Genomic DNA, 16,747 nt, shown 5'->3' on the forward strand with positions numbered 1-16,747 from the left:
GATCGCTGCCCCATCCTTCGGCTTCAACTTCGCGGAGCTAAAGAAAGCTGACCAATTCCTGACCTTCAACGGTCATATTATGGATTCCCTGATGTGATACTTATCTGTTGGCCTGCGAAATTCACCTCAGAGTTGTCACTCATTTTCAATTCCTGACTGACGGCCCTCGAAATGCCAATAAACCGTACTTTGCGGCCATGTCGCTTTTCATCGCGCCTGGGCCTGAGATCTACTCGTCGAAACTTCGCAACAACACCGCCGCCGCCTCCTCCACCCCAGAAAGCCGCTCAATCTCGTCTTCGCCGCTTCAATGATCGCCTCCCGTCATTTCTCCGCGCCTACACCACCCCCTTACTCGGTGCGCCGGCAACGCACGTCACGTCTTTCTTAATTCTCCACGAGTTAACTGCAGTTGTGCCGCTCTTCGGACTCGTCGCGGCGTTCCACTACGGCGAATGGCTCCCTGATTTCACATCTTATAGCGGGTTTGAAGAAGGGACGAGTAGATTTACGAGATGGCTGAGGAAGAAGGGTTGGGTGGAGGACAGCGTTGATGCCGAGGAGGTTACGGCAGGGACTGCTACTGATAGAAAGGGCATGCGCTTGGTCCTTGAGTTTGCGACTGCATATGCGGCTACGAAGGCTTTGCTGCCTTTGCGGATTATCGCTAGTGCTTGGGCGACGCCGTGGTTTGCTAGAGTTGTTTTAGGTCCAATTGGGAGAGGCGTGAGAAAATTATTCCGAAGGCAATAAACCGGACAGGAAATATATCGTGACAGTTTTTATTTATTTGGATATAAACTCTATTCTCACGGCATTTGCCCTGTCTCTCTTCCACTGTTCCGCGCTATAGCGGACACAGCTTCCTAAGACCAAAGCGCAAGCTCATTGGAAGAAATTTATTCCTTCTCGTAGATCCAGCCGAAAGCGTTGAGCTTGTAGTTCTGGATCTCCTCGGGGGTGAACCAAAGGCCAATCTCCTTCTTGGCGCTCTCGACGCTGTCGGAACCGTGGCAGACGTTGCGGCCGACGTCGATGGCGAAGTCACCACGGATGGTGCCAGGGGCGGAGGCAAGGGGGTTGGTGGCACCGAGGATGGTGCGGCCAGTCTTGACGACCTCCTTACCCTCCCAGACCATGGCGACGACGGGGCCGCTAAGCATGTCTAAAACAACATATGAGTACTTATTCATGAGCGTATTTGAAGTGTTGACGGAAACTTACAGGTGACAAGGCCGGGGAAGAAGGGCTTCTCCTTGAGGTCAGCGTAGTGCTGCTCGAGGAGAGTGCGGGTGGGAGAGGTGAGCTTCAGAGCAGCGAGCTTGAAGCTAGTTATCGTCAGCATTGCGATTGGTACAAAGTGGAGGGGTATAATACGCACCCACGGTTCTCGAAGCGAGAGATGATGGGGCCGACGAGTCCACGCTGGCGGGAATTGTCAGTTTACGCTCATTTTTTCAAGGATAGCAGCCCAATTTGTCTCAAGACGTTGTATATGGTGTAACAACTGCTCAATGCGTACCTGGACACCGTCGGGCTTGATGGCGATGAAACTACGGTGAACAATTAGCTTTATTGCGATGACGATGAGGGGTAAGTCGAGGAGATAAAAGTTGCGAGGGGAATTGGCACTAGAATGAGACGGAGATGTTCTTGTACTTACGTCTGCTCAGAAGTCATTTTGATAGGGATTGGAGAAGGAGAAGGCAAGAAAATCAGTGAGATGCGTTAGAAAGGGAGGGAAGAAGCGGAAGCTGGTGTTGAGCTGGCGAAATTCTTCTTATTCCGGGTCTAAACGCCTGTGTGGGGCGCTGAGAGAATCTGGTCTGAGGGGCTGCGGCGCATGCCTGACAGCCTTGCGGCCTGAATGGTCAGGACTCAATACTCTGGCCTGAGCGGTGAGGTGTCCAACCCCAGCTACTAGAAGAGGACTAGTGCCTGTTTAGCCCAAACAGCAGCTCTCCGCCTCCACTCCATGAGGCCAGCCTGGATTGAAGCACTGACTGTTCTCCAAGTTGGTCTATCAGCAACGCGAAAGGACCTCAGATCTGGTAGATGCAGGTCAGATCGCTGTTTGCTGCAAGCATTGATACTCTCGGAGATTGAGGGCCTCTGGTTGCATCCACCAAATCAACCATCATGACCCGGAGCCGGCTGTCACCCAGCTGGACCCTGCTGCTCACCCTAGCGATAGTATTTGGGTGCTTCGTCGTACCTGGAGGTAAGGCTACTTCATCCACACATCTATACTACCCGTCGTCTCTGACTCATAGGCCTACATAGTCACCGTGAAACATGAGAATTTCAAGAAATGCTCCCAATCGGGTTTCTGTAAACGCAACAGAGCATTTGCCGACGATGTCTCCGCCAAGGGCTCATCCTGGAGCTCCCCCTACGAACTTGATCCCTCGGGCGTCCAGTTTAAGGACGGCCAATTGCATGGAACTATTTTAAAGACTATTTCTCCCACCGAGAAAGTCAAGTTGCCGCTGGCTATCTCTTTCCTCGAATCCGGAGTCGCACGAGTCGTTGTTGATGAAGAAAAGCGCATGAGTGGAGACATTGAGATCCGCCACGGAAGTTCCGCACGCAAAGAACGATATAATGATGCCCAATCCTGGGTTTTGGTTGGAGGGCTGGAAGCTAGCAAGTCTGCGACATTGAGCCCCGAAGTTCAGGATGGGATAACCAAGGTCCTGTATGGACCTGATAATACGTACCAGGCCGTGATTCATCATTCTCCTTTCTCTGTAGACTTCCAGAGGGATGGGCAGACACATGTTCAGTTTAACCACAAGGGCTACTTGAATATGGAACACTGGCGGAAAAAGGTGGAGGCACCCGCTGAAGGCGAACAGGATGTTCTTAGTTCCCAGGAGGACGAGAGTACTTGGTGGGAAGAGACCTTTGGTGGCAACACAGACTCCAAGCCCAGAGGCCCAGAGAGTGTGGGACTGGACATCAGCTTCCCCGGTTACAAACATGTGTTTGGTATTCCTGAACACGCAGACTCTCTGTCGTTGAGGGAAACTCGGTAAGACGCCCTGGACTTGGTTCATTGAGAATGGGAACTAACAATACTTAGAGGAGGTTCTGGCAACCACGATGAGCCTTACCGCTTGTATAATTCCGACGTGTTCGAATATGAACTAAACAGCCCCATGACTTTGTACGGTGCAATCCCGCTACTTCAAGCCCACCGCAAGGACTCAACCGTTGGGGTTTTCTGGCTCAACGCTGCTGAGACCTGGATCGACATTGTGAAGTCAAAAGCCGACACCCAAAGCCATTGGTTCTCCGAAGCCGGTCAGCTTGATGTATTCGTTTTCTTGGGACCTTCGCCTAGTGATATCAGCAAGAAATATGGTGAACTCACTGGTTACACTCAACTCCCTCAACATTTTGCTATCGCCTACCACCAATGCCGCTGGAACTATGTAACTGACGAGGACGTCAAGGAGGTTGATCGAAACTTCGACAAGTATCAGATTCCGTATGATATTATTTGGCTCGATATTGAGTATCTCGACGACCGGAAGTATTTCACTTGGGATCCCCTAACATTCCCCGACCCCATCAGCATGGAGAAACAGCTTGATGAATCGGAGCGCAAGCTTGTAGTGATCATTGACCCACATATCAAGAACCAAGACAAGTTTGACATTTCCAAGGAAATGAAGAGCAAAGGCCTGGCCACGCTTGACAAGGACGGTAAGGTCTATGAGGGTTGGTGCTGGCCAGGCTCGTCTAACTGGGTCGACTGTTTCAACCCTGCGGCGATCAAATGGTGGATCGGCCTCTTCAAATACGACAAATTCAAGGGAACCCTTCCAAATGTGTTCATCTGGAACGATATGAATGAGCCTTCTGTTTTCAACGGCCCGGAAACCACAATGCCCAAGGATAACCTGCACTTCGGTAACTGGGAGCACCGTGATATCCACAATGTCAATGGTATCACTTTCGTCAATGCTACATACCAAGCTATGGTGGAGCGCAAGAAGGGTGAAATCCGTCGACCATTCATCCTAACCCGATCATACTACGCTGGTGCACAACGCATGTCTGCTATGTGGACTGGAGACAACCAGGCTACCTGGGAGCACTTGGCGATTTCATTGCCGATGGTACTCAATAACGGGATCTCCGGTTTCCCATTTGCTGGTGCGGATGTTGGCGGATTTTTCCACAACCCGAGTAAGGAGCTCTTGACCCGGTGGTATCAGACGGGTATCTGGTATCCGTTCTTCCGCGCTCACGCTCATATTGACGCTCGCCGTCGTGAGCCGTACTTGATCCAAGAGCCATTCCGTTCGATCATTACGCAAGCCATCCGGTTGAGGTACCAGCTTCTCCCTGCCTGGTACACTGCATTCCATGAAGCTTCAGTGAATGGAACTCCGATCGTGAGACCGCAGTTTTACGAACACCCGTCGGATGAGGCAGGCTTCACAATTGACGACCAACTCTACCTCGGCTCCACTGGTATCCTTGCAAAGCCGGTCGTCTCTGAAGATGCCACAACTGCCGATATTTACATTGCTGATGATGAGAAGTACTATGACTACTTCGATTACACTGTATACCAGGGTGCAAGCAAGACCCATTCGGTCCCGGCTCCTATTGAAAAGGTGCCTGTGCTGATGCAGGGAGGACATGTAATCCCCCGTAAAGACCGACCGCGCCGCAGCAGCGGGCTCATGAAGTACGACCCATACACGCTCGTGGTCGTCCTCGACAAAAACGGACAGGCAGATGGCACCCTCTATGTCGACGATGGTGAAACTTTCGACTACCAACGTGGGGGATACGTTCACCGCCGCTTCCGCTTCCAAGATTCCTCCCTTATGTCGGAAGATATTGCGACTCACGGCCCTCAAACTGCTGCGTATCTCAAGAGCATCGCTAGCGTCAGGGTTGAAAGAGTCGTGGTGATAGACCCGCCGAAGGAGTGGCAGGGCAGGAACACGGTGACTGTCATTGAGGATGACGCAAAGGCATCTGTGACTGCTGCTCTGGAGTACCATACCCAAGGAGACGGCAAAGCTCCATACGCAGTTGTGAAGAACCCCAATGTGGGGATCGGGAAGACTTGGCGGATTGAGTTTTGAGCTTAAGCAATGCTTGGCTAGACTAGATATAGAGTGGAATATGCATCTGAGCATTGACAGTCGGAGTAGTATATACACGAACATATCACACTCTCACACGACCTCTTGAATCTTTCCCCCCAAGAACACCAGACTAGTCATCGTAGTGCGTGTTAGCCTGAGACGGATCGGGCAAAGTGAAACCAATGGAAGCTTGTTTTGTTGGGGCTCCGGAGCCAGTCTGACTCAGCAGACAAAAAAAAGAGGCAAGCAGTGGTGAAGTTCGCTTGCGGAAGAATTTCCTGCTCGAGGACTCGAGTTGTGCTACGTTGTCGTTTCTTAGCTTTGCATCTTCAATACCGCCGTTCAATGCGCTCGTAACTGCCTCGTGCTCCCACCGATCCACCAACTTCCTCCGCGTCTGCGCCTCTCCCGCTTCTCGGACTCCTGAGCACCCGGACTCCCGATCCGATCCTGCTCTTTCAATCAACCACTCGTTCGACTTGAGGACCTCACGCGATGTATATCGTGTCGCAGCTCCTGGAATATGGAGCTCCGCTTTTGTACGTCTTACGATCTCACGGGGCTTACGACCCCTTGGTCGCGCGAGATGTTGCTGACACCTGCTCGGAAATAGTATCGTTACGTCCCCCGTGACCTCCTATGCGGACCAGATCCTCAGTATACACCGAAGCCGAAGCTCAGCTGGATTTTCGCTGGATATACCGCTGATTATGCTTGTTGCGTCGATCCTGAAGTACGCTTTATCGCTGCTTCTGCCATCGTGATAATTGAGCAATGCTGACATTCAGCTGCAGGGTCTTTTTCTGGTTCGGCGACTACTATTCCGTTACACTTCTCGCACAGGCTGTCCTTACGATCGGGGTGCAATTTGTGCTGTTGAAGGTAGCCCTGGATAACCGACCAGCGCCTGGCCAGAAAAGCGGGGTGGCTCATATTCCCTTCAGCGGCGCGGAGGACCGGTTCGTAAGGCCGTACGATTTTTGGCAGTGGAAGCATGCCCGGCCGTATGTTTTACCCACCCTACAACGCTGTAAATTGGTTCTAATGCGCTTCCCATTCTAGATACTATTTGTTCATTGCATACTTCGTCGGAGTCCTCTCTTTTATTCACATCTTGACGCCGATCTCCAACTCCCCGACCTACATCAATTTATTGGGCTATTTGGGTTTGGCCATTGAGGCGACATTACCTCTGCCACAGGTAATCGCCAATCATCAATCTCGATCATGCAAGGGATTCCGGCTGTCCGTTTGCGCCGCATGGATTCTAGGTGACGTGATGAAACTGAGCTACTTCTTCACCAGTGAGCAAGTAATCCCATGGGCCTTTCGGCTGTGCGCCATCTTCCAATGTATCTGCGATGGCTACCTAGGCGTGCAGTTCTGGATGTATGGCTCAAGTTCAGGGAGTGCTGGAAACCCGCAGCAGCGTCTCGAGAGCGAGATTCCGCTGGAAGAAAAGGACATCCGAATGAATTGATGATTAACTGGGAGATTGGCGCACGAAGCATGTAGACGGCTGGTCAGCGGTTCACCAGCCACCGATAGATATTTGTTTTCTGTTTTGAATGTATTTCCAAGATTTGGTCCGTGATATGCCGATGGCGCGAGCCTGGAAGCCCCGCGTTTTTTGACCCCACCAGGAAAGATCATGACGAAATTGTATATTATTGATAACGATCCCTTTAATATTTTTAATGAATGTCCTTCCTACATCACCATAGATTTCTCAACACCAACCTTTCAGCTCAACTGCCATGGCTTCAGGACAATCAACTATCCGAATTGGCTACGTGCCAGGTATGTTTGAGTCATTTCTGTCTCGCAATCCCATAACCCACACCAGCAACCTCAACGTCACCTAACAATCGCCCTTCTACCTTACCTACGGCCTAAAACCAATAAAATCCTCCATTCCTCTCTACTCCTAAGCAACTCGCTAACATATTTTACCAATGCAGAACACTACCTCGCCCCGCTGCACTTGGCCCTCCGCTCCCCGGCAGTCAACTCCCCCACCTTCAAACTCGCCCTGACCCCATTTCCCTCCGGGACAGGGCATATGATTACATCGCTACGTTCCGGCGAAATTGACCTCGCGATTGGACTCACAGAGGGGTGGGTCGCCGGGCTCACAGGCAAACAGGCACCCGCCGACGAGAGCGAGCGTGGATACAAAGTCGTCGGCCATTGGGTTGATACCCCGCTGCGCTGGGCAATTGTCACGGGGAGAAAGAGGGATGAGTTAACGGATGTGAAGGGCCTAGAGGGGGGGCGAGTCGGAGTTAGTCGGTTGGGGAGGTGAGCTCATTTACCCATTGCCTACCTATATAATTATCCACAGGGAAAGCATGGGCTTGACCAGTTCGGATGCGAGATGTGGAAGGAGGTTAAACTAAGCTAACATGATACAACAATGGTAGTGGGTCGCATATCATGTCATTCGTTCTTGCGCAGCAACAAGGCTGGAAATCATCTTCGTTGACACCCGTTGTCACAGGTCCATTTGGGGCTCTACGGGATGCTGTCACGGGCGAAAACGAGGCAAAGAGCCCATCGGCGGAGTTCTTCATGTGGGAACAATTCACCACGAAGCCTTATTTCCATGCTACAAGCGACAACCCTGAGCCACCGCTCAAGAAGATCGGGGAGATCTTTACTCCCTGGCCATCCTGGATGGTGGTTGCATCGACGGCGGTGTTCCCGGACCCAGAGGGCGACGAGCGGTTGAAGAGGCTGTTCGAGGTTTTTGATGCGGGCATGAAGGAGTTCAATGCGGATCTGGGGAGGGTTGTTTCCCTCTTGGGCACTGGGGAGTTGGGGTGTACCTATGGACAGGAGGATGCGAGTGAGTGGATTAAGGATGTCAGGTTTAGTGAAGGGACTAGGGGTGTTGATGGGAAGGTCGTCGAGAGTGTCGTGGATGTCCTCAAGGTTGCCGGAGTTATTGATTCAGGGTTGCAGAATGAGGAGGCCGTGCGGAGGGTGGTGGGTATCCAGAGGTGAAGGATGACCTGTCTGTGACTTGCTGAAGCTGTCAGCTGCATTAAGGAACCAAGAGTCAAGGGATAACTACCGTATCCCTTTGACGACTCCATGCACATTCCGACTACACCGGTCCGCTTTTTAGTAGAGTGAAGATACATCTTCTACCAAGTAGCATTCTTAGGAAGCTCTACCTGTTAGTGCCGTGTCCAGATACTTCAGTAAAGTGCCGAAAAGCTATAGAACTAAGAATGATTGTTATCTTCAACAATCTCTATCTAATATAATATATGCCACCCAAGGCCATTATAGACCGCAGCACATGATCCAAGAGAAACACGCTTTTACGCCTCTCATCTGATGCTGCAACATTCCGCCCAGACTCACACAAGTCGTACGCAAACCCCCAAAGAGACTTTTCTTACGCAGGCCCAAACCCTACGCATCACAGTTCATCGATGTCATAACGGTGACGAGTCCTCAGGTCACGGCACCAACTGCCTCAAAAAGTCCCCATCGCTCCCTGAGGACCAGGGTCTCATCCATCCTATCATGATCATTTCTCCGCATACCCCAAACATTTCACACCAAAACCCAACAAAAAAGACTCAAGGAGGGGATCAGCTCGGGTACCTGGAATGCTGGAATGTATGCCACGAACAAGCAACACACCAATCAAACCTCTCCTGCGGCGGACTCACCAAAGATCATTAACTCGAAAGAGCAAAGAAAAACATCTCAGTTGCTGCCTCGCAAGAGACGAATTGATAGTGGAGTCTTCAATAACAAGCTGACACCTGCTCTCAGCGTCTCTGGAATGCCGTATTCCTTCAGTATATGGAATGACAAGCTGACAAAAACATGTCTGGTCGGTATGCAAGTCTTGGGTTTAAGAACGGGCAGCCGGATCCTTGGGATTGGGTCGGACTTCTTTTTTCGATGTTATTCCCCATTTCAACCCCAGTTCTGGTAGGTAGGTTGTCGTTGTCCCGTCTTGCCGCCGACGGAGATTTCAAGTTCGTGCAGTATCAGGAACGAGAGAAGCAAGGAAAAGAAAATGGGTTTCTTCATGAGGTTTCTCGTTTTGACGGCTGGTCTGGCCCTATTGGAGACAGTGTACGCCAAATTGGATTTGTCGTCTAACTCGACCGTCGTGGTATATTGGGGTGAGCATAGACACGGTTGTTCTCGTATGGGTTTACAGTGAGCTAACTGAGATTAGGCCAGGATTCATACAAAGCGTCAGGAGGAGATATAGCTCAGAAGCGGTTGGGAGACTACTGTGATGGTGAGTATACCATCTATTTTCCCTTGAATGTGGGCTGACAACTATAGATTCCAACATCGATGTCATCGTGATGGCTTTTCTAATGACAATCAACGGCCCGGGAGGTGCTCCAGAAGTTGACTTCGGCTCAACATCTAAGGGTTGCGATACGTTCAACGGCACAAACCTGAAGAACTGCCCTGAGATTGGGTATAGATCCCCATTCCTGCATCCCAAGAATGTGACAGAGGAAGATTAACTCCAGTACAGAGAAGACATCACAAAGTGCCAATCCAAAGACAAGACAATCATCCTCTCTATCGGCGGCGCAACCTACAGCGAGGGAGGGTTCAAATCTGATAAGGCCGCCGACGACGGAGCAAACCTCATCTGGTCAACATTCGGACCGGACAAGGGCGACAGTAAAATACCCCGACCGTTCGGCAAAGCCGTCGTCGACGGATTCGACTTTGACTTCGAAGCCGCGGTCACGCACATGGGTAAGTTCGCGACGAAGCTGCGGTCCCTCGCAGACGCGGACAAGAGCAAGAAATACTACCTTACTGCGGCGCCGCAGTGTCCCTTCCCTGATGCCGCGGACAAGGACATTCTGAACACGGACAACTCTGCGGCTGTCGATGCCGTATTTGTGCAGTTCTACAACAATTTCTGTGGGGTGAATGCATATACACCAGAAAAGCCGAAGGATAACGCGACCAAGGCCGAAGGAAGCGGCAGCAGAACTGCAGCCCAGAACTTCAATTTCGACGTGTGGGACAAGTGGGCCCTCCAAGAGAGTAAGAATAAGGACGTGCGTGTGTTCCTGGGTGTCCCGGCGAACAAGGGCGCTGCGAGCACGGGGTACCTGCCTATTGAGAGTCTGGAACCAGTAATCCAGTACAGCAAGGGGTTTGAGAGCTTTGGAGGCGTGATGATGTGGGATGTGAGCCAGGCCTATCCTAATAAGGGATTTTTGGATGGTGTGAAGAAGGCTTTGGGCAAGAAGGGCGCTCAGCAGCAGTCTGCGCACGGATCGAGTTCTGATGCGGATGCTGCAGCTCCTTCGCCCGCGCCGAAGCCCCCGCAGCAGGAACAGCAGCAACAGGCGGAACAAGGCCACTCGGATTCTGCAGAAGAGCATGGAACGCAGCCCGCCTCGCAGCCTTCGCAGGTGAGCGCAAACCCAAGCCCGGGAGAGCAGCCGAACCAGAACCAAGATCAGGCCGACGATCACGATCAACCCCCGAACCTTCTGAATGGATTGCTGTCGGTATTGGGTGGGCTTGGTCAGAAGCAGCGCTGATCTGCACATGGCGTCCGGACTTTTCGGTCGACTTATTTTTTCTCATTCTCATGTTTACTTTGATGGGTTAGTAACACTCTAATTTTCTGGGTATATATAAAAATGTCACGGACATCATTTCACAGAACCGGCAGACCTTTTCAAACCCCCAGTTCTCGTAGGCTGCACTGGGTCAGCGCGCGGTATGCAGGAGCCCCGAGTGGCCTTTTCCTCCAAGAATCAGGGGTCACGGATCGTCATCCTGCATGAACTATTTTGACGATCTTCATGGTGATTCGGTCCTGCAAATTGCAGCTCAAGCTGGAGCTCTTCTCTGCTCTTGGCCCTTGGCTGAAGGCGTCGGAGCCCGCAGCTGAGCTTGCAGTGCAAGGGCAGCAGCATGTTCTTTCCCACGGCCGTAAGATCGTGGTATAAATAAACACACCTCATCCTCTGCTTTCTGCTCTTCGTAGCCAGCCCAGCAGCCCTTTCCCACTGCAGCCAATCCAAGATGCTCCTCTCCAAGCTCTTCTCTCTCGCCCTTGCCCTAACCGGCTCGGCCGTCTCTGCTGCCTCCATCCCCGATACCGACTACGATGTCATTGTCGTCGGCGGAGGCCCCGCAGGTCTCAGCGCACTGAGCGGTCTCTCTCGTGTCCGTCGCAAGACTGCCCTCTTCGACTCGCACGAGTACCGCAATGATCCCACTCGTGAGATGCACGACGTGATCGGAAACGATGGTACACTCACACTCCCCCTATTCCCCAATACTTAATCAGCCCTACCACCATATACATGTCAGTAATTCTAACAACAACTCAAGGCACTCCCCCGGCCACATTCCGTAACGCGGCCCGAAAGCAAATCACCTCGTTCTACAACAGCACTGCCTCTTTCATCGACAACGCCATCGCCTCCATCACTCCCGAGAACAGCACCAATGCAACCACCATCTTCCGCGCCAAAGACTCCAAGGGTGTCGAGTACACCGCACGCAAGATCGTCCTGGCCACCGGTCTCGTCGATGACCTCCCCGCCACTCCCGGTCTCCGCGAAGGCTTCGGAAAGGGCATCTACTGGTGCCCCTGGTGCGATGGATATGAGCACCGCGACCAGCCTTACGGTATCCTTGGAACCCTGCACCACATTGTCTCCAGTGTTACCGAGATCTCGACGCTGAACAAGGACATCATTGCGTTCGTGAACGGCTCCTACACTGATGAGGAAGTTGCGATTTTGGACGCAGACCCCCTCGACTGGCGCGCCGCCATGAAGGCGTACAACGTCCAGATCGACAACCGAACCATTACGTCCTTCGAGCGTGTGCAGGACGGCGGTAACAACCGAAGCAACGATGGCAAACAGTTCGATATCTTCCGCATTCACTTCACCGAGGGCGAGCCTGTGATCCGAAATGCGTTCCTGACCAACTTCGGGACCTCGCAGCGCTCGTCTATCCCATCTGACATGGGCCTGAAAATGGAGGATGGCAAGATTGACACCAGCACCAAATCTGGCCTGAGAACCAGTCTTGATGGTGTTTGGGGTATCGGAGATGCAAACAACGATGGCAGCACCAATGTTCCTCACGCCATGTGGAGTGGAAAGCGTGCCGCTGTTTTCAGCCACGGTATGTCAACCCTTTTCTCTCTTATTTGAGTAAGTGTACTGACGATGCTATAGTTGAACTGGCCAAGGAGGAAATGGCTGCGTCTGTCGCCAAGCGCTCCCTGGACACTCGCACCCTGCACAAGGAGGCTGAGAGAGCGATTGGCGATGATCTGGAGAGGATCTGGAAGCGCATTGATGCATAATTTGGCTATGACGACTACCTTTATGCCCACTATATAATCTATAAACAAATTATCCTAGTTTATTAACGAGGAGAGGAAATGATACTACTCGCTTTTCCCGAGACCATTCAGGAGAGTGATAGAGTAATAGTATAATTCAATCAGAAGGGGTTTTCACCTTTTGCGTCTTTTATACGTATTAATATATCGTGAACCAAATTAAAACAGTGTATTAAGCTAAGTCCTCTCCATCTCCTCTCCACCTCCCCAGATCCCAAAGCCCTATCACCAGTTCACAACTAGGATTCCAACAATCAAAACGGAGTATAAACCACCCCACTTTACTCAACATCCTCCTCCTCCTTAGTAGCTGCCAAGAAGAATCGTCCGACTGGCTTTCCGGGCTGGTCATACTCGATTGTCAGCCGAGAAAGGTGGCCGAGTAGGTTCTCGATCTTAACATCTCCCTTGTCGCGCTTGGATCGGCCCAGGTTCTCAAGCCACTGGAACTTGTTCAGCATGAAGTATACCAGCGCAATGACGATTGTCACTCCGAGCGAATATCCCCAGACTCGAACCACGGTAACGATATCCGTCCAGCCATTGGTAGTTTCGACAAAGGATGTCGCAGGGTTGGTGGGCATTGTCTCGTTGCTGAACCAACCGAACAGACAGAATATAGTCGCCAGAACGTCGACACCGAGAATGGCCACGACAAGATGGATGGATGGCCAAGTTTCAATGCCACGGGTGACGAAGATAAGCCAGTTTTCTGTGAGTGCAACCTCAAGGAACAGAATTTCTTGGATGGAACCCCAGTTTTGAACAATACCACCGGATGGCAGGAACAAACTGCCGCGGACTACCCAGGTGCCCAACGCGAGGAGGATACCGAGGAGGACTGAGATAAACCAGATCTTTGGAAGTTGCCATTCCACAGGGCGTAGTTCGAATGAAGCATTGTCGTAGGCAACTGCAACTGTCGCCAAGTCGGCGAATAGGGCAAGGAAGACAATAAGCTCGACACGAATACTTTCGTTGATAATGAGCATTGATGTTACTAGGTAGATTTCCAAGTGCAGGCAGAGAGCGATACGGTATTGGATATATGCCTTCATCCGAGCGAAGATCTGTCGTGCCATTTTAATCGAGTCGATGATGGTTGACAGCCCCGGCTCTAGGAAGACAATGTCTGCGGCTGATTGTGCGGCCTCCGAAGCTCCTTCAACAGCAATACCGCAGTCAGCTTTCTTTAACGACGGTGCATCATTGACACCATCACCAGTCATCGCAGTAAGATGGCCTCGTTCTTGAAGCATCTCGACAACCTGATATTTATGTTCCGGAAACACCTCTGCGAACCCATCTGCCTTCTCAACCAAATCACCGGCCATTGCTCCGCTTAAACCGCCATGTATCAACTTGTCCGAGTTGAACACCTTCGTCCCCAAGGCGAGCATTTTACACGTCTCTTTTGCAATTGCCAGGGCATCACCCGTAAGCATCTTCACGCTGATACCAAGGTTTTGCGATTCGTGAATTGTGTGGGCCGTATCTTCTCGCGGCGGATCGAACATTGGAAGCATGCCCAAGAGTGTCCAGTCTTCCCCTTCTCGTTTAACAGCAACGCCCAAAGATCGGAAGCCCCGGTGCGCAAATTCCTGGGCTTTTTCTTTGTAGAGGTCGGCAGTTTCTTTCGAACAGTTGGAGATTTGGAGAACTGCCTTTGGCGCGCCTTTGGTACAGACGTATTTAACCCCATCGCAGCTCACCTCCGATACGATACGTTTAGAAACTGGGTCAAATGGGGTGAATTTCTGTGTCGTCCACCCTCTCCGGAGGATCTCTCGCGCACCGGGATATGACCTGAGTGTCAGAACCGTGACCTTGTCAATGGGATCGAGAGAATCGATATTATGAGAAGATGCAAGAGCGGCCACGGCGAATAGCCAGTCGATATCTACCCCTTCTGCCACGTAGGGATCGCGGATACTGAGTTTATTTGCGGTCAATGTTCCAGTTTTATCGGAACACAGAATATCAACACCCTGACAATATTAGCTGGGTCTTTCTTTGTTTTGGGATCGAAGACATACAGCAAGTGATTCAATGGCAGTGAGCTTCTGCACAATAGCCTTCTTCTTTGCCAAATATGCTGCACCTACAGCCATTGTAGTCGTTGTCACAACCGGAAGACCAACAGGAACACCGATAATTAACAATGATAGAGTATAGTGGAGGAGGGTCTGCTGGCGAGGGGAAGCAATTGGGAGATGTCGGAAGAAACCACCAATCCACGCGATCAAAATCCATGCCATGACAAGGATCAGGAGTGATGTGCCAATGTTATCCATAACCATTTCAAAATGGCCTGCTCCCTTCGCTGACTGGACCATGGAAGCCGTGCGTCCGACGAACGAAGTCTTTGCGCCGGTTTGGACAATCGCATATGCCTTGCCACGTTTGCAGCCAGTCGTATAGAAGATCATTCCGCCCATATAGCGATCCACCGCGAGCGACTCTCCTGTAATAGCAGAGTGATCACAGGCCAAAATAGGGTAACCACGCTTTCTGGCCGGTTTCTTCGGCTCAGCTTCTTTTTCCTTTTCTTTACCCTCGCCTTCGCCTTCTTCCATATCGGATTCTGACGAGCTGCTGAGATCGCCGCGCTGGAGGTGCTCTTTGTACTCCTCAAATCCATTGGGGTCGTTGTAATCACACACAACCTTCGAATCTGCAGGCACAACCTGGCCGTCTGCGACAATTATCTGCTTATTTTAGTACCCATATATGTATTCAATGGTTTATACCACGTACCACATCGCCGGGCACGAGCTCTCGTGCTAGGATTTCCTGTTGCTCACCATCGCGAATAACGTTGGCCCTCATAGCGATATCTCCCTTAAGACTAGCAACAACATCTGCAGCCTGTTTCTCTTGATACCAACCGACAGCAGCGTTCAAGCACAGAATGCCAATGATAACACCAAAGTCAATCCAGTCCTGCAAACCAGCAGCAAGTAGGACGGCAAGTTCCATAACTAGATAAATTAGAAATATTCAACAACCAGCCACTGGGGGCCGACACGTACCATATAGAATGGGTCCCCGGAAATATGATAGAATCTTGGCTACGGGGTTCTCCTTCTCGGAAACCAGCTCGTTCCATCCAGATCGCCGCCGTCTATTCTGTATCTCACTGCTAGGCAAGCCCTGGCTGATGTCCGTGATCAGCCAGTCTTCAGGGTACTTTCCTGGCTCTTCCTGCGTCTTGCGATAGACCTTGCGTTTCTTCCAAGGCGCGTACCAAACCCTCTTCTCTTCGTAATTTTGCTCGCCCTCTTCGTCGCCCTTTTCACGGAAGGTTGAGATATACTTGACCAGTTTTCCATACTCGTCAAGGTTTGCATAATCTTCTGTCCTAGTAGAAGAACGAGATACGCGTCTCGAGCCTCGTCTCTCGGCCGAGGCGGATGCTGACGATACTGCCCGTTCACCCTCGCCTACTATCCCCTCTCCCCTGGGTGCCTTTGCTTCGGCTATCTTGACATTTCCAGACGGGCCACCTGCTTGCTCAGCCATGTTGGCGAATGAATGACTTGTTTCGGCTGCAAAGCGACTGAGCGAGCGACTGATCAGACGCCTATAACCACAAGCTTGTGCACTTCGATAAAAGCCCGCAGAATTATCCTGACACGGGTTTGAAAGAAGACGGCGGAGTTTGCTAGCCGGAAAACTCTCTGTATTCGGGCCACAGCTCCCAACAGTCAAAATTGCTGACGTCGTTGAGTCAAGTAAAGTTCTGGTCGAAGCGCATGATGCCCCGTCTTGAGTTTACGGCGAACAGTAAATGCCTGGCCTATGGGCAACGGAAGCCATCTCCGCATCCCATACTCAGAATGACCGCATTGGCCATGTTGGGAAGGCCCATCAATATGACGACCGTTCTAAGACGTCTTGACGTCGAAGACGCAAGGCCTCATATCCGAAATAGCCGCAAGAGATATTTTGACAGCCTTATTCCTCGTTTAGTGCGGTGGGACTAAATCATACAATTAAAGTTTGACCTTATCACGGATAGGCTGAAGGCGCAATAAGACAGGCGAGGAGGTGTAACGATATCTCGTTAGGAACAACTGATGCAAATGGAACCAGATCAGGCTTGTTTTCTCCCACCTATCACGGAGAACAAAGCCCGGGAGGATGGTGGTTGTGGTGGCAGGCATCCCGGTGGTTCCGACAATATTGGGTTCATGGCATTGGATCGGATGTGACGTTGACATCACATGGGGTTGAATGGGGATCT

General features: G+C 51.3%; 8 protein-coding genes across 8 annotated transcripts; 6 read left to right on the plus strand and 2 right to left on the minus strand.

Moving 5' to 3' along the window:
- Positions 1-171: 171 nt before the first annotated feature.
- On the plus strand, positions 172-753 carry ASPVEDRAFT_57213 (uncharacterized protein; the record flags this gene model as incomplete). The annotated part of the gene is made up of 1 exon (XM_040815312.1): positions 172-753. The coding sequence occupies one exon, from the start codon at positions 172-174 to the stop codon at positions 751-753; it is 582 nt and encodes a 193-aa protein (XP_040673770.1).
- Positions 754-899: 146 nt separating this feature from the next.
- On the minus strand, positions 900-1,680 carry ASPVEDRAFT_57214 (nucleoside-diphosphate kinase; the record flags this gene model as incomplete). The annotated part of the gene is made up of 5 exons (XM_040815313.1): positions 900-1,165; positions 1,225-1,328; positions 1,382-1,425; positions 1,523-1,553; positions 1,664-1,680. 5 exons carry the CDS (start codon positions 1,678-1,680, stop codon positions 900-902), a joined length of 462 nt encoding a protein of 153 aa, XP_040673771.1.
- A 252-nt stretch (positions 1,681-1,932) lies between these two features.
- ASPVEDRAFT_381176 (glucan 1,3-alpha-glucosidase ROT2) lies at positions 1,933-5,360 on the plus strand. The gene is made up of 3 exons (XM_040811631.1): positions 1,933-2,221; positions 2,284-3,034; positions 3,086-5,360. Exons 1-3 carry the CDS (start codon positions 2,140-2,142, stop codon positions 5,109-5,111), a joined length of 2,859 nt encoding a protein of 952 aa, XP_040673772.1. The 5' UTR covers positions 1,933-2,139; the 3' UTR covers positions 5,112-5,360.
- On the plus strand, positions 5,273-6,733 carry ASPVEDRAFT_380589 (PQ-loop repeat-containing protein). Its single transcript, XM_040811617.1, has 4 exons — positions 5,273-5,653; positions 5,728-5,847; positions 5,909-6,118; positions 6,177-6,733. The coding sequence occupies exons 1-4, from the start codon at positions 5,610-5,612 to the stop codon at positions 6,592-6,594; spliced, it is 792 nt and encodes a 263-aa protein (XP_040673773.1). The 5' UTR covers positions 5,273-5,609; the 3' UTR covers positions 6,595-6,733.
- On the plus strand, positions 6,648-8,290 carry ASPVEDRAFT_380543 (uncharacterized protein). The gene is made up of 3 exons (XM_040811614.1): positions 6,648-6,914; positions 7,076-7,415; positions 7,538-8,290. The coding sequence occupies exons 1-3, from the start codon at positions 6,872-6,874 to the stop codon at positions 8,118-8,120; spliced, it is 966 nt and encodes a 321-aa protein (XP_040673774.1). The 5' UTR covers positions 6,648-6,871; the 3' UTR covers positions 8,121-8,290.
- An 866-nt stretch (positions 8,291-9,156) lies between these two features.
- ASPVEDRAFT_34190 (glycoside hydrolase family 18 protein) lies at positions 9,157-10,669 on the plus strand (the record flags this gene model as incomplete). Its single annotated transcript, XM_040810829.1, has 4 exons — positions 9,157-9,265; positions 9,322-9,387; positions 9,435-9,576; positions 9,637-10,669. 4 exons carry the CDS (start codon positions 9,157-9,159, stop codon positions 10,667-10,669), a joined length of 1,350 nt encoding a protein of 449 aa, XP_040673775.1.
- Positions 10,670-11,159: 490 nt separating this feature from the next.
- Positions 11,160-12,462, plus strand: ASPVEDRAFT_143412 (NAD(P)/FAD-dependent oxidoreductase; the record flags this gene model as incomplete). The annotated part of the gene is made up of 3 exons (XM_040807910.1): positions 11,160-11,388; positions 11,472-12,278; positions 12,332-12,462. The coding sequence occupies 3 exons, from the start codon at positions 11,160-11,162 to the stop codon at positions 12,460-12,462; spliced, it is 1,167 nt and encodes a 388-aa protein (XP_040673776.1).
- Positions 12,463-12,782: 320 nt separating this feature from the next.
- On the minus strand, positions 12,783-16,023 carry ASPVEDRAFT_142794 (putative plasma membrane H(+)ATPase; the record flags this gene model as incomplete). Its single annotated transcript, XM_040807870.1, has 4 exons — positions 12,783-14,489; positions 14,538-15,209; positions 15,259-15,482; positions 15,534-16,023. 4 exons carry the CDS (start codon positions 16,021-16,023, stop codon positions 12,783-12,785), a joined length of 3,093 nt encoding a protein of 1,030 aa, XP_040673777.1.
- Between the last annotated feature and the right edge of the window lie 724 nt (positions 16,024-16,747).

Source organism: Aspergillus versicolor, assembly GCF_001890125.1.
Source record: "Aspergillus versicolor CBS 583.65 unplaced genomic scaffold ASPVEscaffold_14, whole genome shotgun sequence".
NCBI classification, from domain to species: domain Eukaryota; kingdom Fungi; phylum Ascomycota; class Eurotiomycetes; order Eurotiales; family Aspergillaceae; genus Aspergillus; species Aspergillus versicolor.

Bases quoted from the DNA above. Each gene is read 5' to 3' on its own strand.
- ASPVEDRAFT_381176 (XM_040811631.1), top strand. From the start codon at position 2,140: ATGACCCGGAGCCGGCTGTCACCCAGCTGGACCCTGCTGCTCACCCTA. The intron at 2,222-2,283 runs GTAAGGCTACTT...AGGCCTACATAG, and splicing joins GTGCTTCGTCGTACCTGGAG to TCACCGTGAAACATGAGAAT. The intron at 3,035-3,085 runs GTAAGACGCCCT...AACAATACTTAG, and splicing joins CTGTCGTTGAGGGAAACTCG to AGGAGGTTCTGGCAACCACG.
- ASPVEDRAFT_380589 (XM_040811617.1), top strand. From the start codon at position 5,610: ATGTATATCGTGTCGCAGCTCCTGGAATATGGAGCTCCGCTTTT. The intron at 5,654-5,727 runs GTACGTCTTACG...GCTCGGAAATAG, and splicing joins GAATATGGAGCTCCGCTTTT to TATCGTTACGTCCCCCGTGA. The intron at 6,119-6,176 runs GTATGTTTTACC...TTCCCATTCTAG, and splicing joins CAGTGGAAGCATGCCCGGCC to ATACTATTTGTTCATTGCAT.
- ASPVEDRAFT_380543 (XM_040811614.1), top strand. From the start codon at position 6,872: ATGGCTTCAGGACAATCAACTATCCGAATTGGCTACGTGCCAG. The intron at 6,915-7,075 runs GTATGTTTGAGT...TTACCAATGCAG, and splicing joins CCGAATTGGCTACGTGCCAG to AACACTACCTCGCCCCGCTG. The intron at 7,416-7,537 runs GTGAGCTCATTT...CAACAATGGTAG, and splicing joins GGAGTTAGTCGGTTGGGGAG to TGGGTCGCATATCATGTCAT.